This window comes from Choloepus didactylus, chromosome 22 (assembly GCF_015220235.1).
Source record: "Choloepus didactylus isolate mChoDid1 chromosome 22, mChoDid1.pri, whole genome shotgun sequence".
NCBI lineage: Eukaryota > Metazoa > Chordata > Mammalia > Pilosa > Megalonychidae > Choloepus > Choloepus didactylus.
In genome coordinates this window covers 10950639-10974294 of record NC_051328.1, presented here as the reverse complement: position 1 = coordinate 10974294, position 23656 = coordinate 10950639, and the positions used below count along the sequence as shown (strand labels likewise).

General features: G+C 49.1%; 1 protein-coding gene and 1 pseudogene across 1 annotated transcript in view; one reads left to right on the top strand and one right to left on the bottom strand.

The window, feature by feature from the left end:
• Positions 1-3432: 3432 nt before the first annotated feature.
• LOC119519002 lies at positions 3433-3972 on the top strand (annotated as a pseudogene).
• Positions 3973-10138: 6166 nt separating this feature from the next.
• SLC6A2 (solute carrier family 6 member 2) overlaps positions 10139-23656 on the bottom strand; it is a 50071-nt gene continuing 36553 nt past the window's right edge. Inside the window, exons 6-15 of the mRNA XM_037815988.1 lie at positions 20190-20324; positions 18735-18838; positions 17762-17886; positions 16809-16921; positions 15439-15567; positions 14851-14950; positions 13707-13807; positions 13029-13196; positions 11376-11447; positions 10139-10435 (exon numbers count right to left, since the gene is read on the bottom strand). Coding sequence (XP_037671916.1) covers positions 10412-10435; positions 11376-11447; positions 13029-13196; positions 13707-13807; positions 14851-14950; positions 15439-15567; positions 16809-16921; positions 17762-17886; positions 18735-18838; positions 20190-20324 — 1071 coding nt within the window. The 3' untranslated portion in view covers positions 10139-10411. The remainder of the gene's footprint in view (positions 10436-11375; positions 11448-13028; positions 13197-13706; positions 13808-14850; positions 14951-15438; positions 15568-16808; positions 16922-17761; positions 17887-18734; positions 18839-20189; positions 20325-23656) is intronic.

Here is a 23656-nt window from a genome sequence, read left to right as displayed (position 1 = left end):
TGTCCCTTGTAGCTGGACCGTATTATGCCTGTATGACTGAGGACCAGGGGAGAATGGCATATTAGAGTGGCCTCTGGAGCCAGAATTCCTGTATTCATAACCCTGCTTCACCATCTATTAAGTTATTTAACCTCTTTGTGTCTCAGTTTCCCCCATGTGTAAATGGGAATAATAATGGTACCTCATGGAACCATTAAGAGAATTCAATGAGTTGGTATTTGTAAAGCACTACATTCCAACACTGGCACAGGGTAAGCCCAATCTAAGTGTTTCTAATTAAATGTCAGCTTGGTCGATTGGCCTTGTCCAAGGTGCTGACGTCCCCAAGGACTCAGTCCTCCTGGGAATCCACGGATTGTGTGGCTGGGATGGTCCAGTTCTCTCAGCTGAATCTCTTAACAAAACCAGGTGCTCCTTTCATCACCTGTCATGTGTTTCCCTTCCAATACCAAAATTCAAGAAGGAACTCTAAAAAATTAATTGCTGAGCCCTGGATTTCTCATCCTAGCTCTGACAGGCCCTGATCAGATTCTGCAACTCATTTGAAATGTTGGAGTTGCAATGTCCTTCCTTATCTGTGAGTATTGGCCATGCCCACTCACTCCTCCCCACTGGTAGGGTTATTGTTACTATCTAGTGAACGGAGATGTGGGTCGAGGTTTAACGGCAATGACAAGGGAAGGTTGGGGCGGGAGGCAGTGGTGCCAGAGAAGAAATTTAACAGGGAATGGGCTGGTGGTGGGCAGGCAGGTGCCTGGCTGTTGGGCTGACTGTGGTCTTCAAGTTGGCCACAGGCCCACTGCAGCCAGGGCTTGGGGTGACTTCAGGCCTTTGCTCTTCTGAGTCCCAGCCTAAGTTGGGGCTCTGGACTGGAGCCTGGAGCTGCAGGTGGGGTGGGGGCTGCCCGTGTCTCACGGCCGTTCTCTGCTACAACAACAATGAATTTGTGGCTCCTGGGTATGCCCAGGCCATGGTCCTTACTGGGTTTTCTCTGGTGCCAGGGGTGCCCCTCGCCGATTTCCTGCAGCACAATCCCTTTCTCTCATGCTCTGCTAGTCTGGCCCAGCTCAGCCCCTCCCAGGCCTGGGGCCAACAGGGTTGGTAGCTGACAAGCAGGACACCAGAGCCCAGTTGGTGACTTGCTCTTTGGGGAGTCCCTGGCCACCGTGCCTCTCTCTCCTTCCCTCTGGGTCAAGACTGAGGGTAGGGCCCCCCTCCCCCAAGACTTAGCCCAGCACGGGGAGCATCTTCCTTGCCAGAAGTCTTAGGGGGGCTGACAGCAGAGAGCTTGCAGAGCAGCTGGTCCTGCAGGAGTGTGGCTGCTGCCTGGCAAGGGCCATGGGGACTGGTATTTCCTGAAGCTTGAACTTCCTACCTGGGTGGTTACATGCACTCAGGTCATGGAGACTCAGATATGGCTACTTAGACCCAAATTCAAACCTCAGGGGAGCCATCCTAAGGAGGGGACATAGAGAGGACAAGGGAATAGAGACACTGTTAAAGACTATATGGAACACAGCAGCAGCTAAGCTGCTATTCAGATGGCCAAGGGTGGGGGAGAGGGAACAAACATTCATTCCCTAGTAGTATGTACTAAATGTATAATAACACGCTGTGGAGCAGGTACTGCTCTGAAGGCAATATTAACATTTAATCCACCCCAGGACCTACCAGGTGAGCCTATCGTCATCCACATTTACAGATAGCTAACGGGGGCAAAGGGAGGTTAGATAATTGTCTATTGAGTGATGGAACCAGGGTTTGTATCCAGACACTGTGGTTCCAGAGAGCTTGCTGTTAAGCATACATCATCTTGTTTGATCTTCTAGTAACTTCCTCCTGGCGCTCTTATTCCCACACTTCAGAAACAAGGCAGCCTTAGGGGTGTTACAGAGCCTGCTGAAGGTCCCCCAGCAGTAAGTGGTGGAGCTGAGATTCAAACCCAGGTCTACTCTAACTCCAAAGGCTTTGCTCATCCCGCTACAATAGGGGTCTGCAAACCACACAGCCTACAGGCCAAATCCAGCCCACTGCCTGTTTTGTAAATAAAGATGATTTCATGCTATAACAGCAAAGTTGAGTAACTGCAATGGAGACTCTTAGAGAAAAGGTTTGCCAGCTGCTACAGTAAACCTGTAGGATGAACATGAAAGGGAAGCAACTCTCACCCTTGTCTACCACTGTTTGCCTGACAAAGTAGTCATTCACATCATGGTATGAATTAGTCTAGCCACTCTGTGGCAGTTCCCTGAGACTATCTCATAGAGTCAAAAAATAATAGGGACTGTAGAGAATCACCTCATTCTACCCTCTCAGTTTATAGATGGGGAAAACAAGGCTCAATGGTGTCTTGTCCAATGTAACTTAATCATAACCTGGGAGTAGCTGATCTCAAGTGGGTACTAGTGTCCAAAACTTTTCCATAGCCTTGACCCCTAATAGCATTGACCCATCCAGAGCCTCCTGGACTCTTCTGTTTGGGGCCATGTGCCAAAGTGATCTTCCACTACCCGGAAACAAGCCCTCACCTGGTGACCAAGTCCTCATCGCCCTGCTGTCCTTTCCCACAGCTCTGGGGCACCTGCCAGGACCTGTCCGATCCCTAGCCTCACCAGAGGGCACCACACATAAGGAGGAGATCATTGACCTGGGCTGAGGGGACCTCGGCTTTTGCCCTTCAGTAGCTGCATGACCTTGGGCGGATCACTTCTCATCTTCAGCCCTCGGTTTCCCCATCTGTCCCGGGGGCCACATTTTGTTCCTGATGCTGCCACCTCACAGGATTGTTGTCAGGCAAGCAAATGAGGTATTCTAGGTGGGACACGTTATAGAGAAAAGCTACCAGGATGGAGGGGGTGGAGATTCAGAAAGGAGCTCTCTTGTCATCCTCATTTAGCTGGGTGGAAGGCAGAGACTGATGCCCTGTATTCTCAGATGAGAGAGGCCCCAGGCTCACCTATTCTTGCGGATCCCAAATATTTGAGAATCTGATGAATGCCATGGATCCTTTTCCCCAAAAGGTAGACATGAGCCGATTCAAACAAAATTTCCCCATTAATTTCAGAAGATTCCAAAATCTTTTGAATTCCATCCACAAACACTTAGTTTTAATAACTCCTGATCTGAATAGATCCATTTATCTATTTATCTATTTTATCTAATGGATAAATGGATCCATTTATTCATTTAATAACTCCTGATCCAATAATTCAAGCTTTAATAATTCTTCATCATCAATAATAGATGATCAGATCAAAACCTAGAAAGAGACTACAGATGCCAATATCTTTGGAAGGAGAAACAAATGAAGTTACATCATCTTCCACAGTAAAACAGGGAGCTGGAGGCGCCCAGGGCTGGGGATGCTGCAGACCCGGGACTCAGAGCAGCTCCGAGGCAGTGAATAATAGCTCTTCAAGTCTGCAATAAAAAATGGCCACCAATAAAACTACACAGCAAAAAACGGGAAAGAAGCAGAATGGAAAGAGTAAAAAAGTCGAAGAGGCAGAGCCTGAAGAATTTATGGTGGAAAAAGTACTGGATCAACGTGTAGTCAATGGGAAGGAGTATTATTTCCTGAAGTGAAGAGATTTACAGATGCTGACAATCCTTGGGAGCCTGAAGAAAATTTAGATTGCCCAGAGTTAACTGAAGCATTTCTTAATTCTCAAAATGCTCGTAAAGAAAAAGATGGTACCAAAAGAAAATCTTTATCTGACAGTGAGTCTGATGACAGCAAATCAAAGAAGAAAAGAGCTGCTGCTGACAAACCAAGAGGCATTGCTAGCAGTCTTGATCCTGAACGCATAATTGGTGCCACAGACAGCAGTGGAGAATTAATGTTTCTCATGAAATGGAAAGATTCAGATGAGGCAGACTTGGCACTGGCAAACGAAGTGTCCTCAAATTGTAATTGTTTTTTATGAAGAGACACTAACTTGGCATTCTTGTCCAGAAGATGAGGCTCAATAATAGTTTTGCATTGCTTTTTATATATATTTATATATATATATAATCTGGATCTTGGTTTTTTGATTTATTAGTGTGAAGAATAACTATGTTCTAATGGAAATAAAGTTTGATATGTTTGTTTTGAAGTAGTATTATTGGGGGAGTTGTTAGGTTTTTTGGGAGGATATTGGTTTTTGTTTTGTTTTTGCATCAGTATCACTGGTTACTTTCAACAAATAAAAGCTTTCTGTAGTTGCTTCATCTATCAGAAAAGACCATTTGATACCACAGCATATTATTTCCTTTGCATTAGAGAACAGCCTTTCTAAATGTGGGGAAAATTTTCCATAGTCACTACTGAATCAGAACTTGTGTTTAACCCCATATATGCCTAAGGAGACCATTCTGACCATTCTAGGTTTTTTTGTTTATTTTTTGTGTGAGTGTATACATAAATACATAGGTAATTTTTATTTTTTATTTTTATTATTTTTTACATTCATCAAAAACAAAACCATTGAAAACAAAAATGGCACTTCACAGCCATGGGTAAGTCCACGGTGCTTCTGGACTGCCATCATCCTGGGCAAGACATCGTTTCAAGTTAAACTGAAAATTTTCCTGAAGTCATAAACTTTCCAGTCAAATAGATGATTCAGTAATTAATTGGACAATTTAAATATAATACAAAGTAACTTAAATTCCATAAATTATTTAAATTAAAGCAGCCAGAACAAAATCCATGTCTATATCTATAGTAATATAAATGGAAAATACTTGCAAAACTCTGAAAGGAAAATCTACCACAACCAACAATCTCCCCACCCAGATGAGAAAACAATGAAAATAATGTTGTGTTTTCATTTGCCAAGCAAGGCTTAGTTAAATGGGCATTTAAAGGTTCCTTCCATAGAGCCATCCCTTTATAGAATGTTGAAATCCCTGTGCTGTATTAACCAAAAAGGTCATGATTCGTGGAAACCTAATCAGACGGTTAAAGATGTTGCAGTTTAGGACATGTTGGCATAAATGGATAAACAGACTTCTGTAATCTAAACTGTTGAGCTACATGTTTTTTCTTTACCCCAACACATTCCTTACATGTAGGCTCAATCTTTTCAGTATCTGGGTTTAGCAGAAGCCAGGGAAACAATAACTTCATAGTAATCAGAATGTTATCCAACTGCATATTGTTTACGTTACCGTAAATACTGGTGAACAGTGGTCAATAAATAGTTTTATATTCGTTAAAAAAAAAAAAAAGTAAAACAGGTGTGATTAAATTTAGCAAAACTCAAGAGCCCGTCAGGTGCCCTGAAGCAAGGCTCACCTGTGTATCTCTGGCTTCTGCGGCATTTGTCGTCCTAGGGGAGAGGGAGGCATCCTGGGTTGCCAGAACCCCCAAACCCTTAGCAGAGTTGCTGCTGTCCCTTCTGGTCCAGCTTCCCTCCCCTACTTCCGCAGGGCCACTTACTAAATGTCAGCGTGATCGAGGGAATGCTGGAAACGTGGCTGTTATTGTTTTACTCATTATAATAAACCCTATCTTCAATTCTTCATTAAAACAAAATGATCAGAATAATAATACTGTCTCTGGGATGTCTGTCCAACTCTAATTTTACATAGGCCAAAACCCTTCCCACCCCAGGATCTTTTGCATAAATTTCCTTGCCTCTTTCGGTGTACGTGAACAAGGCTGGGCTCATGGTTGTCCCAAAAGAATCCCAGAAGCTCTAAATGGAAGGGACCTTAAAGGTTATGCAAACTTCCTTCCTTATCCCTATCTGACACTGAGTCCCCTCTATGACCTACCCACGAGACATTGCCTGCAATTTACTTGCATATCTCCAGTGCTGGGGAGCTCATTGCTTTAAACAACGATCATTTCCCTCTTTGCAAGCTGTTTTCTTTGACTTCTTCTCATTAGCTCCAATTCAGCCCCTGGGTTCACTTAGAAGCCGTTACACATTTGAGGACATGGACGGAATTGTTATTTAGCAATAGCTCCTTTATACTGGTATAAACATCTACTTGTTGACTTGAACTAAAAATAATTACATTGAAGTTCACATCTTCCCCCACATGATGACAGTACTCAGCTATAAGGGCCTGAGTGTGAAAGTATTCCTCTCCCCAGAAAAATGCACATGTATACCAAGCTCAGTCCTAGAAATTAAAAATTAAAAAAAATAACAGACTGGACAACTAAACCTGGTATCACTAGGTATCCATCTTCCATTGTTTAAATAAAAATGTGTCAATCTCACTCTAGGATTACAAATCTACCCCCCACCTCCAGACTCCTGTTTTTCAAGTCATTTAAAAAGTTATTGGGTTGAAAAGTGGGCCACTATGACCATAAGCTCTTCTTTACCCACTAGAAACTGAATGTAGCTAAACCTACTTGCGTTACATAATTCATAGCACTTCACCATGGCAGAAAGCATTCAGAACTTCACTATCAGACACATGGCACAGTTGAAATATCTTTTATTATTCTGTACACTTACTTTTCCATGACTAGAACAGTTTTTAAAATAAATCCAGACCAGACATAGAAATCTGCATGACACTGGAACAGTCCATGACACAGAGAGGATACCATTGAAACAGCTGCTATTTACACAGAAGTGGAGAGACAGAGGGACGAGGATGGGTACCCCACAAGCAACCTCCCGTTCACCAGTGTTGTGGTGACTTAAGCGATTGCAACAACAGCACTTGCTGCATACCCACAGAGCTGTGGATCCTGGACCTTCCCAGGGCACGATGACGTGTTACTCTCAGACTCGCAAAACAAGCTTCAAAACAAGAGTTGGGTTTTTTTTTCAGTGCCAAGTATTTCTGGCATTAGGTGAAGAAAAGTCTTGAGAGAGTGAAACAGAACTACTGGATGTCCAAAAAACCAGTCTTTTGGAGGCCGTAAATCTTACATTTCCCTGCTCAATAGGTTATCAGTCACTGGATCATTTTGCAAAGTTATGCAGTGAGTGAAGTGCTTCCTTCATTGTAAACTTAGCACAAGAACATTGTCATGGAGACATGAAGTTGATCTGACTGTATGGAATCTCTGATTATCTAATCCAACCCCTGATTTTACAGATGAAGCACCCCGAAGCCCAGGGGTGAAGTCACTCTCCCCAGGCCACCTGGCGGGTCAGCGGCAGAGCCAGTGTTCAGACTGAGTTCTGTGTGACTCTAAATGCTGTGCTGTTTCCATCACACCACACTCCCTCTCTGTTCTTCTCCATTTCAAGGCTTTCAATGAAAACAAAGAAGTGAAATGAGCTCGGTGGCTTGTGTTCCTAAAAAATGACTTCTTTGGTAAGAATGCTTCAGTCTCATGTTACTGGGACTGGAAAAAAATTATCTGATGGTGGGGACTGGCTCCCACCTGGGCGGAGCTCCCTCCAAGTATTAAGGCAGCTTTGGGGACTTTTGCTCAGCAAGTTATTTGGCAAGAGATGGCAACTCCCCTTCTCTTTTGTCTCATCTGCATCTGGAATCAAACCTATCAAGTGGACGCTAAACAACCAGACATCGAGTAGATGCTGACATGATGCACTTAAACTGATATTTTACATTTCATGGAAAATAATAATTCTTTTAAAACCTGGTAAAATATCAAAAGTGCCATATACAGTACACAGAAGCACCCTTGTCCGGGGTAACCTCTGCTATTAAAAAGAAGACCACAAAAAAGAAGTCAAACATTACTTATGATAAAGCACATAACCCTTCTCTATTAAGTGCGGGTGGAAAGATGAACCCAGAAAGTCTCCTAGCACCTCGACAAGATCTTCCAAGGGCTTCCTGGGGACCCCCACCCCCAAGAGGAAACCTGGGCTTGGAGCCAGGTCTTTCTGCTCCCACCCCCTGACTCCAGGCTCAGGAGCCAACTTCCACCACGAGGCAGCACCGTTGCGTTGGTTTGGTGTTGGTTCCACTAGCACCACATCTCCCTGCCCCCTTGGGACAAATGTCTGGAAGCAGAAGGGCCACAGGCAGATGGCAAAGAGAAAACTGTAGGCTCTTTCTGAATTATGCCCTGTTCTGCTACACTCAGGCTTTTGTGACCGTTCCCTCTCATTTCAGCCAAAAGGCCTCAGCTTTTCACACCCCACGGTTCCAAAGACTGATTATTTTCATCAAAAGAGATCAGCTAAATAATTTCCTCTCTGGCAAACAGCTAGATGAAAATAAATGACATCCTCTCCCCTCTTCCCTTCTTCCAACACATCGTTCTTTTGCTGAGAAATGCGTCTTTGCCACGTGAATGGATTTTTCATTCATTACAGCTGTGGGTGGGGCGAACCATACTGTTCAGGGTATTTCCAAGTGCTTTGGGCTGGGAGTCAGGGGATCTGAATTTAGGGTCTAGCTTGATCCCTCTGTAGTGGAGAAACCTTGAGCAAAAGTGACTGAACTGCTGGGCACTGGTTTTTCTCACCTGGGAAAGGGGAAGATGGAACCAGCCCTGCCATCCTCATGGGGGCAGGGAGGCAGCATGGGTGCAAGTGCTCGGTAAAAAAACGACCATCAAACCCAAGGAACGACCATGTTCATGGGAGGACTGGAAGTCGCTATCGGGGTGGATTCCAGCAGTGATGGGGCTCTCCTCTCCCAGGCCCCGCTTTATTGTTCCTCCCTGTTGGATGACCCCAGCCTCACCTTTCACAGGTGTCAAGACACCTGCCATCTGTGCTGTCTCAGCTTTGGGCTGGCCTCTTTCGATGGAAAGAGCAAAAGTTTCCTGGTTTTCCCTTGTTTCTTTAGAGAAGGATCTAAGGATCCTGACTTGGCAGTGACATCTTGGGGCCATCAGAGAGAAAACCCTCTCCCTTCCCCGGTTGGCTCCCCAAAACTGTCTTCCACAGACTACAGGACCAGGCTCAGAGACACCCCATTTTGTGCAAAGCACCTTCACAATGCCAGTCTCCCTCCACTCCCAGGGTCTGAGGCAAAGAGGAAGAGTGTTTTCATTTTTTGTATTTTGCCTAAGATTCACAGCAGGGCCTCCCACAGTCAGAATGTGAACCCAGGAGTCTAGATTTCCCAGCGGGAGCTTGAACAGACCCAAACTATAAACAGAAATTGCAAAGAAACGCCACCAATTTATCAAACCAGAGATCATTTCTCTTACTGAGCAGGAACCAACCACCACCAGCAGAGGGCACCACTTGTGAGCGTGCATGAGAAATAAACTAGAAATTCCCTAAAACCACCAACCTGCTCCCTCAACCCAGAATATTCTCCCCTCAACTTGAGTGACCTGGTTGCCATCTCCCTCCAGAGGTGCTGTGTGTTTGGTTCCACCTTACCCTCCAATGTGCCAAGTCTAGTCCTTGAGGGGAGACAAAGAAAACTTTGGGGGCCAAGTCCCACCACTCAAGACCCCTGGACCAAGCATGGGATTCCTGGGCTTTGCAGGTGCCTGTGAACAATAAATAAACATGAGAGATAGTGGGGCTGCCCTTGGGCACACACCTGGTCCCGTTGGGACAGCAGAGAATCCCGTGGCGGAGACACGTCTGGCCTCTCTGGATTGCTGCCCCAAGTTCCCCAGAGAAGGCATCAAGGACCGCGGATGGGTTTCTGGGCTCTGTCTGACAGAGCAAGATGAGCACGTGGCTTTGGTGGACGTGGCTCGCTTCGTGGTCTCCACCAGTATGTCTGGGGCATGTGCTTGCCCAGAAGCTGCCCACTGCAGCTGATCTACATCCTTTCCCTCAATACTCGCGGCTCTGGACCAGCTGAACATCTGCTCCCAGAAGCCAGGAGGAATGGCCCAGGACACAGACATCAAATTCAGATTAGCCAGAGTGAAAACTACAAAGCTCATGAACCCCCAAAGCCATTATCCACAGGCTTCACTTCAGGGGAACACAAATCCAAGCTCCCAGACTGGGGTTCAGGCACAGAGAGCTGAGTGGGGTGGGCAAGAGGGGGAGGACCCAGGCACCTGTCCCCCAAACTCAGTGGGGGTTTTGGTTGTTTACTTGGGGTTGTGTATGTGTGTGTATGTGTGTGTCTGACCAAAGCATCATCGTCTTTCTGATTCAGTGGACTGAGAATTTTCTTCTGTGGCTCCCAAAACAACAAACATGAGGTTCTGCCTGAGCCACAGCAGATTCCTCTCCATGGACCACAGCCTCAGTTGATTCCCAAAGTGGGTGATACTCTCCCCAAAACAAAAGCGGTTCAACAGAAGTCATGTTTTTCCGTTCCTTCCTCTCCTCCTCTCCCTGGAGGCTTACCAACCCAAGCTCGCAGCCCCCAGGCCAAAAGAACAGAAGGTGAATAAAACCCAGTTACTGACTCATTTGTAACAGGGAAAGAGAAGAGGGGATCCGAAAGGGCATCTTCCAGGAGAGGAATCCCAAGGCAGTGGCCGGTGGTAGTGAAGCAGACGCCTTTGACCCAGTGTTGGCAACGTGGGTTTCCTCCTTGGGGCCAGGGTTCAGATGGCCAGCCAGTGCTGCAGCTGCAGAGGAGGACAGGGAGAGCTTTGTGACAGGCCAGAGGGGGGCAGGGTCTAAGAAGACCAAGAACTAGCTGGACGGGGCATGAGAAGCAACGAGGAGGCGGGAAAAACCGATGCCCCTCACACCTGACACCGCAGACCATAGAGAACATACAGATTGATTCCCCAATTGCCACTGAAGCCCAGAAAGGGCACAGAGCCTTGGCAAAGTCACACAGCAAGACCCCCTGGTGTTTTTAAGAGGAAAGCGTGGGTCTTACGTCAACGTGCTACTGAGGTTCCTGCAGCTCTTCCTACAAGATAAGAAATTCTCAGCCTGTTCTGGTAACATTTCATGGTGACAATTCATGGAGACAGAGTAAGATTGCAGGAAAGATTGGGCATTCTGCCTCAGGACCTGGGTTCAAGTCCCAACTCTGTCCTCTTCAAGCCATATGAACTCAAGCACCTTACAAAGTCTCACTGAGCATCAGAATCCTCTGCTATCAAGGGGCGTTGGGGTGAGTCTCAGCACACAGACACAAGGCATGGCCTGGATGTTGGGAGGCCTGTAAGGCAGGCTATAGCTCCCTATTTTAAAAATGAGGATGCTCAGGCATAGAGAGATGGGGCGTCCTGCCAAAAATTAACACCTCCAGGAAGGGATAGGCTCCAGGGACCCCTCCAGGCCTCTTCTCCCTCTCTCCTTTCTCCTTTTTCCTTCCTCCTTCCTTTGGTGGCCTCTGTCTGAGCCTGAGACGGGGAGAAGAGGGGCAGGGGGGCTGGCAGAAGGTACAGGACAGGATCTTCTCCTCCTTCCCCAGCACCACACCCCAGGGGCTGCAGCCCACAGCTGCTCTGGGTTTTCTGGCGTGTGGACCTGCCCCGGTCAGTGCACAGCTGGAGGCAGAGAGGGGGGGTCCCCATGGCCCCCACCTGGGAGGGTCCGGGCTGCACCCACCTGGAACTGCCTGACGTCCCTCCGGGCCACCAGGTGGTGCTCGTTCTCCGGCGTGATGCCGTAGGCCAGCCTCTGTGACGGACGGAGAAGGGCAGGAGGCCTCAGCCCGGCCCAGGGACGCCCTCCCGGGCCCACCTGCCACTCAGCCCCGAAGCCCCACACGGCTGCGAGGTCCACACGAGACACTCCTAACCCTTGTTCACGGAGCCTGTGATTCACGTTGAGTCACTCATCCAGCAAATGTCTACTGAGCCATCTGCTGTCATTAAGCACATGTGCCAGGCTCGGGGACCTGAAGTTGAAGGAGACCCACACTTCTGCTTCGGGGGAGCTTACAGTGCACATAGGGGCTGGTAGTAAACAAGTAACCACACAGGTCCTTTCAAAACTACGACTGGAGTGGGTGCTGCAGGGGAAAGCTCTGAGGGGAAAGAGCACGCGAGGGGCTCCCAGCCCCGCGTGGGGGTCATGGAAGGCCCCCCCAAGGCACAGAGACGTGCAGAGGGCACTCAGGAAATGTCCTTCAATGCACGACTGAGCACTAGACAGTGGGAACCCCCCCCCCCCCACTCCTGAAGTGTGAGGAATCGAAGGCTCTGAGCTGGCTCAAAACAGGCCCTGGTTCCCAAGTGTGGGACGAGCTCACAGACCATGGGGCCCTCCCAGTGACCCAGGCTGAGGCTCCCAGGCTTGGGGACTTCCCAGAAGGAAACATATCACAGGAATGGGAGAGCGGGGAGGGTAGACACGGGGCAGGGGCCCTCTTTCCTAAGTCCCTGAGGGGCTCGCTCCCTTGCGTCCTCATTTTGTTTCTGACCAGTGGGCTCCCCCATTGGCATACAAGCTGCAGAAGGGAGGGAATTTTTGTCCGGTGCTTAGAAGACTGCCTGGCACATATGAGACTCTCATTAAGTACCTGTAAAGTCAGTGGATGAGGGAATGAAGGAATGAAATATTTATTTCACAACACAAGGACATGAAGAAAACACTATTACCATTAGTTTGTAAAAGAATAAAAGAAAGGGTATTTTAACAATTAAAGAATAGGAAGGGCATAATTTCAGAATAAAGGACACTGTTTCCCAAATAGGTAAACATGTACATATGCACAAGCAGTGCATGCAGGGAAGAGAAGAAAATGTACTTTGGAAACCACAGGCTGATTAGGTTAATAAGTTCAAGAAAGAGGCAGGTAAAAGCCAAGATGACCAGGTGAAGTGGGCTTGGCCGGGGTGGGGGTGGGGGGTGGGACATCCAGGGCCATGACAAATCCTTAGGAGCAGGACCAGTTAAGGCAACTAATCCTTAGCGAACTCAAGGGCTGAGGTCATCTTCCCACATAAATAACAGTGGGAACAGCAAGTTTTGAACATCTACTATGGGCCAGGTGCTATGCTAAGCTCCCCCCTTTCCTTTAGGGTATGCATTATTATCCCCATTTACAGATGTGAAAACCGAGACCTTAAGGGGTTAAATAACTTGGCCGATGTGGCGGGTCTGTCTGACCCTAATGTCTGTATCCTCCTGTCTCACTTCTTTCAACCCCAACAGGCAACCACTGGGGATGCCCCTTCCCATCCCCTCTCATTCCAACCCCCCAAAAGTGCCCTCTGCCCCTCCCTTCCATCCCTCCCGCCCCGCCTGGGCACCCACCTCCCGGAAGGAGCCCTGCGTGGTGAGGAACTTGTAGACGGTGTAGGTGGGCACCAGGACCATGGAGGAGAGGGCGATGCCCCACCCAACCCAGTTGGCCCAGAGCGGGAAGATGTAGTCGTCGTAGGTGAGCGGCTTGAAGTTGATGATGCTGACGACCACCACGAACTGGGGGAGGAAGACGAGGAGGCAGACAAGACAGGGAGGAGGAGCAGGAGGGCACGGGGAGTGGAGGGCACAGAAAGAGAGGCAAGGAGAGGGAGAGAAGAGAGAGACGGGAGATGGGAGACAGGGAGATGAAGAAAAAGGTTCCGAGAGAGGAGGGTGCGATGGATTACAGGGAAAGGAGAGAATACGGAGGGAGGGAAAAGGGGAGAGAGAAAGAAAGGAGGAAATTCAAGAAGGAAAGATGACAAGAGGAGACAAAGACAACAGGGAGCAAGAGAGGGGAAGAGGACGCACGGAAAGGTGAGGGAGGGAGAGCTGGCTGGCCCGGGGCTGGGTGGGGGCAGACACAGCCCCTGGGGACTGGCCACGGGCTCCAGCCTCAGCTGCGGTGGAGCCCACCCAGGGAGCAACAGGGCAAGCATCCTGCACGGCCAGAGCCTCCTCCCCAGTGCACCACCACCCTGGGCACAGCCCCCCCGGCCCGAGGGTTCCCCAGCCACCACTACACACCAGGAGGAAGGCAGGGCTGACAAACTTCCAACACAGTCTCCAGTACAGGCCCGGCTTAAATCCCATCATCTGCTGGATGTCGTCGCTGAACCTGTCCACACCTGTGCACACACAGGGCCGGCCCATCACAGCACCCACCCTCCCTCCACGCCCCCTCCCCAGACTGGCAGGGCTGGCCCCTTAGAGCCCTGGGCCTCCCCTGCTGCCCTCCTGCAAGGGTCCCACCCCAGGGTGAGGGCAGCTGGGAAATGAGGTCAGACACTGAGGCTGGTGGTTTTGGGGATAACCTGGGGCAAGCATTTGGCTGGCACAGAACAGGGACAAAGTCAGGGGCACTGCCATCTTTTACGAGCTACCCCAATTAATGTTTCAGAGGGAACCCAGGACTCAGGGAAGTGAGGGGGATTGCCAAGTTTACACAGCCAGATCTGCTTGCCTCCAGAGCCCCTGGCTCTTTCCTCTTCTTCACCCTTTCTCTTTGATAAAACTATGTATACATAAGTTTTTCCTGACTTTGATCTGGCAGAAAAGCCCAGGTTCTCCCGTTGAAATCTCTTTCTGATGGATAGAAAAAAGTGAGAACAGCACTAATAGAAATTCTTTGGTGTGGTGTGAAAACAACAACAAAAAACCTAACAATTGTAGCATCTTTGATGGTTTGTAAAATGATCTCCCAATCTGACTCTAGAATAAGGTTGCCAGATAAAATACAGGACACCCAGTTAAGTTTGAAACAAAAAATTTATTATGTGTGTCCCATGCAATTTTGGGGACATACTTATACTAAAAATTTATTCACTGTTTATCTGATGCAAGTTTAACTGGGCACCCTGTGTCTTATGTGCTACATCTGGTGACCCTACTCTAGAGTGAATTATACAACTGAGAGGGCAGAAGTTTCCTTATAGGTTCCTCCTTCAAAGCTGATACTGGATGCATTTTGGGGCTTTTGCAGCCTCCTGCTAAAGGGAATTCTTTATTCTTATTGGTGAGCATTGTCCCCAAAAAGCGACTTGCTCAACTCGGGAATTAGCAGGTGGATTCCCTGGAAATGGAAAATCCCTTTGTGTCTCCAGGTAAAAGGGCTGGCTCCCGGAGCACTGGGGGCTGAGGTTTCTCCATGCACTCAGGGAACCATACATACCATAAAACCAGGACACTCCGATGGCTTCCATGAGCACAGCGAAGAGGATGGAGGTGCCCGCCGCAAAGGTGTCCAGCAGGGTCAGCACGTATATTCCACCCTGGGGCATGGGGAGAAAAAGCCTGAGGCCGTCTTGGCTAGAAATGGCCGTGGACCGCTGTGTTCGTGAAAACTCACCTGTTCCCCGTCCCACTCCCTGGGGACCCTGTTTGAGAACGGCGGTGGAAGGGCAGGGTGCTACCGTATTCCCGTTACATGTTTGCATCCTAACAGAGGCCTTCTGCAGTCTGGGTCTAAGGGTGGGTACATCAGCCAGGAAAGAGTGGGTTGGGTGTCAAAGGGAGTTCTGCTGCTTTGCTTCTATCATGTGGTCAAAGGGGTGGCCTGGATCTCCTTGGTCTCAGAGTTGGGAGAAGACAACTGGGGTGGAGCCCTAGGGGACCAGGCCCTGGGGTGAGGATGCTGGGTCCCTCTGTGGTTCCCCCCGAGCTCACCCTGGCTCCAGCAGCTCTGAGGCCGGGAAGTCCTGACTTGATCGTGGTGAGCCCCCAGAACTCCAGGATGACCCAGGGCCCAGTCCCTACTCACATTGGTTATGCAAAACAGGGCCAGAAGGAAAGTGCCAAATGTGACGCCAAATGAGAAGAGTTTCCGGTGCCGCTTCAGGACCTGGAAGTCGTCAGCCAGGCCTGTGATGACGGCCTCCATGCCTCCCATCTGGAGGGGAGCAGGCAGGTGGGGTGCAGGAGTGAGGACCTGCCAGAGCCTCAGTGCCAGGCCCCAGGCACCCTCGGACCCCTCGATCCTGGGACTCATGCACCCTGGCTCCTGCCTCTTCTCTCTGGAGAAATGGGCAGATCCCATCTCCATCTTCTCACCCCACTTCTGCCTTGCTCACAACCAAGCTCAGACTCAAAACTATGTGAGAGAGGGGAGCCTTCCCCAATCAACACGTACCAGTCCCCTGGCCCACTCACTCGGCCTGCTCAGGGGCTAATAAGCCTTTAGGAGCGTGAAAGGGGTAAAATGCCACGATGCCCATGAAATGCAGCTGCACATAAATAAGGGCCTTCTGGAAACAGCCACTAAAGAAGAGGTTCAAATGGTGGGGATTTCAGGCAGCAGCCATTGGCAAAGGATCTAATTATCAAGGCAAGTGATCACATTTTGAAGTGGCAGATACAGGACTACAAAAAGGGTGGAAGGTATTACATGCCACCCTGTTAGTACCATTAAAATCTGGACCTGCTTTTAGGCTTTATTTGCTTTTTAAAAATAAGCCAACCGATTGATTCTATGATCAAAAAGACAAACAACTCTATTTGTCCTTTACAAGCAAGAGCTTGGTAAGGGAGGAAAATTTTACTTTCTCTTGTAATCTCAATATCCTTCATTTTAAAATTGTGCACACTAAGAAAAGTTTGAGGTTGGTGAATAATCGTTATTCTGATTGTGGCAATAGTTTCACATATGTCCAAACTCATCAAAATGTATGCTTTAAATATGTACAGTATGTCAACTATACCTTAATTAAGCTGCTTAAGACAAAGAAAAATATATACATAAAGTGTAAGATCTAATCTTATATATGGGTAAAATAATAGAATCTAAGAAACTAATGAGGCTCGGGTGTTTCTGTTGGTTGTCGACAATAAACTATAATGGAAAGAAGGCTTGGTTAGAGCAGGAGTCTGGCCTGGTCCTCTCTGAGCTCAGGTTCCCCATCCACAAGAGGAGTATGTTTGGCTGTCATATTTGAGGTGTCTCCTGGCTCGGATTTCCATGGTTTGGGGCGTTAGCCTAAGTCTAGCCTTTCCCCTGTCTGCATTCTTAAAAGGGCTTTCTGGAAACAACTATTAAAGCGGGGGTTTGCATGGTGATTTCAGGCAGCAAAGATGTGGGGGTGGAGCCCCACCCAGGGGAGCAGGGGTGGGGGGCTCCTGGGAAAGGTCACTCACTGAGCTGTCAATGCCCAGGGCCAGGAGCATGATGAAGAATACAATGGCCCAGAACGTGGATCCCGACAGGGTGGAAATGGCTTCTGGGTACAGGATGAAGACCAGGCCAGCTCCTGGAAGAAACATCAAGGACCTCATCAATGGCTGGGTCTGTGGCTCTGAGCTGCAGGTGGCAGGAGAGAAATCTGAGGCCCACTCAGCCCCAGCCCAGCCCCATGACACCTGGTCAGTCATGTGTGGGCAGGGTCTGGAGATGACAGATGAGGCCAGCACAAGCTTGCGGTTCACGCCCTCACTCACCTGGTTGACCTGTGCCAGCCAGGCTAGAGAGCAGTGCCTTGCCTGGACAGCTATAGGTTACAAGCTGCAAGTCCCACCTCCTGCACAGCATGAGGGATCCACTCTTATTCTCAAAAGCGTATGGTCCTCAGAGTCCACTGGAGGCTGCCCCTTCCCAGGTCTCAGTTTCTCTGTGGCCATAAGACTAAGAGAAGCAATGGGGAAGGGCTCAGGCTCCGGAGTTGGACTGACGTGGGCTCAAATGGTGGCCGCACTGCTCATTAGCTGGGTGACCCTGGATAATCACTTAGCCTGAGTCTCAGTTTTCTCACCTTTAAAGTGAGTCTACGAATATTTGCCTCGCAGCCTTGTGGGAACTAAATGAAGGTGTGGAAGATGCACCAAGCACAGGGGCAGGCACAGATTGGTGCTCCAAGCTATGTCGGTGTCTAGCCGGACTCAGAGGAAGCCTCTGTTAATCCCCCTGAGCCCCAGGACTGCCTGGAATTCCCACCGACCACCTCAAGGGAAAGTCCATCAGATGGGTAGTTTGGAGACCTCCATGTCCAGCCCCCCAGTCCCATTGCCACCAGAGAGCTGTGCAGTCAAGAATGAAGCAGGTCTTGCAGCCCCCTCGGTGGGCCGAGGCCAAGGTGGTCTGCCTGCCCACCCACCTTCAGTGGCAACGTCCTCAATGTTGACTTTGTGCTCATGGGCCATGTAACCGAGGATGGAGAAGATGGCGAACCCCGAGATGAAGCTGGTGACACAGTTGATGGTGCTGGTCAGCAGGGCATCCCTGGGGGAGAGAAGCACTGTCAGTTCCAATCCACTGGCCCTGCCTCCACCCGCTCACTGACCACTGGCCCATCCATGGCGCCCAAAGCTGAAAATGCCACCCTTCCCTTTTCAGTTTCCCCTGCTGCCACTTGGACCCCAGTGCGCCACCACACTCGGTCAGTACCTGCTGCTACAGGAAATAAGTTCATAGCTTCTGGACAGAACAGTTTGATACCAGGGTCTGATACAGAACTCATCTGTTGGGGAATCAAGTCACCAGCCTCCTTCTTCAACCAACTTTCTGTGGCTCCCTAGTGCCTCCCAACTTCTCACCTGGCATTCAAGGTCTTTACTAAGATGGCCCAAACCGTCCTTCCAGGCTTATCTTCCGTGACTCCCAACATGTACTCTTTGAACAAACCAAACCAGCCAGCTTGTGGTTCCACAAACATACCACCCCCCTGCCTTTGTTCGTGCTGTCCCCCCACCACGAACGTTGCCTACTCTGTGTCTGCCTGCCAAAATCCTAACTATCTTCCAAGGCTCACCTCAAATTCACCTCTACACTTTTGCTGATCTCCTATCAGGGGCTGATCACCCCTTCTCGAAGCCTCCCGACAGCCTGTGCTAGGCCCCTAGGCCATGTCAGAGTTTACAGAATGCCCAGAATGGCTCATTCTGCCCCAGTACATAGAGGAAGGAACTGAAGAAGAGAACTGGCTTGTCCAGGGTCACAAAGCAAGTCACTGACTGAGCCAGGACTGGAACAAAGGAGCACTGGCTCCCAGACCAGAGCCCTTTCTCCCATCAATGCTGGGGTCAACTTCCAGGATCTACAGCTTTCCAGAGCCCTGGGAAGTATCTTACCTGTAACAATTGTTGTCAAATTTGTTGTAACTGGCAAATGCAATCAACACTCCAAATCCGGCCCCCAAGGAAAAAAATATCTGCGTTGCAGCATCAATCCATACCTGAAACCAGGAGACAAAAAATGTTACCTTCTGCTTCTCCCAGAATTCGGCTATCTCACTGATCCAAAAGGCTGGAAAGCCCCAGGGATGCTCTGAGACCCAAGGAAATGTGGCCTAAACCAGAGGTGGGAGCCATGACAAACCCCCTCCCACAGCCTGCACAAAATAAGCCTTGGCTAGTAACCCTGGAGAGAGGCTGAGTGGGTGGGGGTGGGTGGGTTGGGAGAGGGGTCTCTCTAGCCTCTCCCAGCCTTGGGTGGTAATGCCTGAGCTCACCCTAGATGAACTCAACTGGCTTGATCTTATGTTATGACTTTCAAAGAAAATTAATAAATTAACAGTTCTAAGCTAGAATGAGGATGGGGCAAAGGCAAAAGGTTATGACATTTCAGGAGTTATGGAAAAGCATCTTCAGCAAAGGATAATGGTGTCTAGTAGGCTTCTACCAGCTCACTGACAGCGGTGACTCCTTGTGGGCCAAAGGGGTCATTTATTGAATCTTTGTGGGGGGTGAAAGCACATGGCTGGAAGCCTAAAGGCCTGAGCCCCTCTCCAGCCTCTCTGGCCCATGATCCAGCCCCGGCCAATGCCACCTCTATCTCAGTTTCCCCATCTGAGCAGTAGGGCTCATTATACCCAGCTCACCCGGGCTAAGGGGTGCAGTTCAGATCCGAGAGACCTCCATCTTCTCCCCACCCATGTTAGTCTCGGCTCCTCCTGCCTTGCAGGCAGAGGGGACAAGGAGAGGAGCAAGCTGGTGGGGGAAGCGGGGTCTGCTCTTTGAGACAAAGGATGTGGAATATTTAATCAGTTGCAAAGTAAATAGAATTCTGACTTCTTTCACAGTTTATAAGGCTGATTCATTTCTTATGCTCTGTTATCTTTCTGAATATTACTCAGAAAGTAGGTTTTTATCTTGGTTATTGGTCTGTAACATCGTGATGGGTACTGGGATGTTATAACTATGGGGGGTGGGTACTGGGATACATCCTTCCTAATTCTAGGTTTCCTGCCAGGATTACCGTGAGTTCAAATAAAGTGTGGAGAAGCCCTTGGGAACTGTGGGGAGGAAAATGTTGAGGTGCTGTCACTGTGCTGGACCTGAGGGAGGAGGTTGGAGTTTCAAAGCTCAGCCATGATCTGAAGATGCTCAAGGCGCTGGGTACCTCCAAGATGTCTCTGCTTGTGTTCTGTCTCTGGGTGAGCTGGAGGAGGCTCTGAAGAAGGGGGAATCAGCAGGGTCCAATCCAGAGAGGGAAGGACCCTGCCCAGGGCTACACCGCAAGTCTGTGGCCGAGCTGGGACCCTGCCCTGAGAACCCTCCCCCAGCCCTGGTCCAAGGGGCACTGACCGTGGCCTCCTTCAGGCGGTAGAAGTCAATGTGCAGGTAGGCGTTGATGCCGTTGGCGGCGCCGGGCAGAGTGATGCCATGGACCAGGAGCACAAACAGCACGAAGTAAGGCAGCGTGGCCGTGATCCACACCACCTGGGCAACGGACCCTCCGTGAGAGCCCTGCTCTGTCCCTCACCCGGGGCCCTCTCCCAGGCAGCCAGCCATGCCCTCTCCCACCTTCCTTCATCTAACACACATGCTGCGGCTCCTTCTCTAGGCCAGGCCCTGGACCAGACTCCAGGGACAGAGCAGTGACCAGGCCACAACCTAGGGAAGCTCAGAACGGAGCGGGCAAGGAGGTTGCACTGCAGATAGCGCTGGGGGGACACACAGAGTGCTGGGGGCAAAGACTAGATTCTTGCAGCTCTGGGCACCTCCTCTACAAAAGCCACCTCTCCTGACCCTTTCAGATTACCTAGGAGAGAACTACGCACACACCCCTTTGTGCCCCAGTCTCCCGTCATGCATCACAGCATCAGTACGCCTTGGCTGCACTCACCTGACTGGCGGGAACTGGCAAGAACTCTCCCCTGCCCTCCCTCTCTCTCTTTCCCTTTACTCTAAGTTCAGCCCCCAGGAAGGGATGCAGCTAGCCAGAAAGCAGAAACTCTGGCCATTCTTCATCTTACTGGGAGAGGATTTGGAGTAGAGACAAACTGTCTGGTCCAGAAACACAAAAGGGAAGAGATTACCACCAGAGCAAACAGGGATTTCCCCCTTGCCCAGGTGAGGGGATCAGACAGGAAAGGTGGGAGGTGGGGTTGCATGGGTTTCCTTAATATTGCAAGGGAAGGGAGAGAGGAGATCCCAGGCAAGAGAAGGATCCTTGTCTAGTTCAATGGTTCTCTGCCTTGGCTACATGCTAGAATACTCTGGGAAACATATAGATAGAAATTTCAAAGCTCTGATCCCATCCCTGGAGTTTCTGATTTAATTGGTCTGGGGTGGAGCCTACACGCCAGTATTTTTTAAAACTCCCCAGCTGATGCAAATGTGCATTCAAGGTTAAGAATCATTGCTATAAGCAGATGTGGCCATGGGAAACCTCGCAGCAAGATGACTGTGGCCCAAGGAGATCAAGAAAGGACCACGATAGACAGACCCAAGAAGACTCAGCTAAAACCCAAGAGGACACATGACTTAAGGCTGACATGGCCCCTCTTCCCAAAGCCCTGGCACTATGCAGCCCCTAGAATCTTCACACAACCCTAGGGAAAAAGTGGGAGCCCTGAAACATGACTGAGGAGACTTACTTCTCAGCCTGGAAACATGTGGGCTCAAAAATTGAGATGTAGAAAATTGAGTCATATTTTTACCATATGTGTATTTAAAGCTGGGGTTTGTCCTCCTTGTTGACTAGTCTGTCTCTCCCACTAGACCATAAGCCCCTTAGAGGCAAGATGCCCATATTTTTCAAACTTCATTTCCAGGACCTGGCACATGTGGGTGGTTAAAAATATGTTTGTTGGATGGGTGAATGAATGATTGGATAGTTGTATAGATGAATGATTGGATTGATGGATGGTTGTGTAGGTGGATGGTTGAGTGGATGGGTGGATGGATGGATGGATGGATGGATGGATGAGTGGGTGAGTGATAAATGAGAGGAATAGTGGATGACTAAGTTAGTAAAAAACCGAATATTAAGAATGAGCAAATGAATGAATGATTACACACATCAACAAACAATGGTTGTGTCATATGGGCTCAGAGAGAATCAGGAAAGCTTCCTCTGCTTTATGTTATCCTATGTTTCTCCATCATTCCCTTGTTCAACGGGGGTCTTTGTGGACAAGGGCTTTTGGCTTCTGTTTTCTTTCTGGGATGCAGGATCAGGGAGAACAAATTGCCACAAACAAACAAAGAGGGTAACAGTTCTTGGAAAGTGATGTGGTTGCATCTGGGTGACCTCACATCAGTTCCAGATTCATTCTCCCACATGGGGTCAAACAGATCTAAGACCTTGGTGAAGGGGGAGCTCTCACATGGCCTTGTGATGAGTCCTAATGGTCATGTTCCCCTTCAACTCATGTCAACAGCTGCAAGACCATCATCCAGCCCAGCAGGCTGGGTGAGACCACAATCCTCCCCCTGAAAAACAGCATCCAGAGTTCTAACGCCCACGGGGTCTGGAGGCAGCCCTGCATTGCTCCAATGTGGATTCAGTTTCCTCAAGGAACACATCAGGACATGATTGAGAGACAAAGCTGACCTGGAACACTGACGTCAGAATCAAGGAAGAGGGAGGGGGAGTGTCTTATTTTGTCCATGCACATGTGTTCAAAGCTACATCACCTGCATCTGTTGAAGGCTCTCAGAATCAATGGTGGATGTGAGTTCAGCTGCCTAAGATTCTGTGTTGTAAAGGGAGGTCCCTGGATTGCTGGCCAATAGCTGGGCAAACAGGAGGAACACTTGGGCTCTGTTGTCTCTAACCAAAGCCCCATCTGCTCTCAGAATTTCAACTGGCAATGAATGCATCTCTGGCCATGAGAAGCCAGACACTGCCCAAGCTTCAGTGTGATGTGAAGAGAACACTGGGAAGCCCACTGGTCTCAGCAAATGTCCTCAGGCCCCAAAGGAGACCACTGACTTCTATCACTCCAAATCCAAATTTTTATTCTGTTTCTATGGATAAGGGTTGGAACTTAGGCGGTTCTAGGATGCCAAACTCAAACCCATGGCTGATAATCATGATGGAGAAGATCACAGCACCATAAAAGGAAGAACTCTCTAATAGACAGACTTGTCTAAAGAGGGAATGGGCTGCTCAAGGAGGTGGTGAGGTCCCTGTTGTTAAAGGTATGCAAGCCTTGCTAAGGAACCAGGCATCAGGCAAAAGATGTCACCTGGGAGCTTATCTTAGGTGCTGATTCTTAAAATGAAGATAGAAATGCAAATTTTCTTCCTACCCCCATTGAATCAGACTCTTAGGGAGGGACCTGGCCGGCTGAGGTTTAACACACCCTCCAGGTGATTTGTATGTACCTTAAGATGTGAGAAACACTGCTTTGGATCCCCTGTAAAGTCCACCTAACGCAGACATCACTAGCTTTATCACTACAAACACTGCATTAATTTAATCTCTACAGATTTAGAATCTGTGATCCTCAGAACTGGATTTTGGGGACAACTGCTGTAACAATGAAGACATGGTAAAAAATATTTATGGAGTGTGGGCACATGAGAATTCTGGCAGTGTTCCATCTCTCCCCATCCCCAAACCTGGCAGTGAACTGGGCAGAGTGGTGGCTGACTCTGTTTAGTTTCACTGTCTTGATTTACCTCCAGGCATAGGGGTGACTGACATTTCCAAAAGTTTATTTAATCCAATATGTAAACAGAGCAGGTGGGAGCCTAGACCCAAAGGGACTGGGCAGAGCAGTGTTTGCCGAACTGAGGTGGGGCAGAGGGCGGCTGGGGTG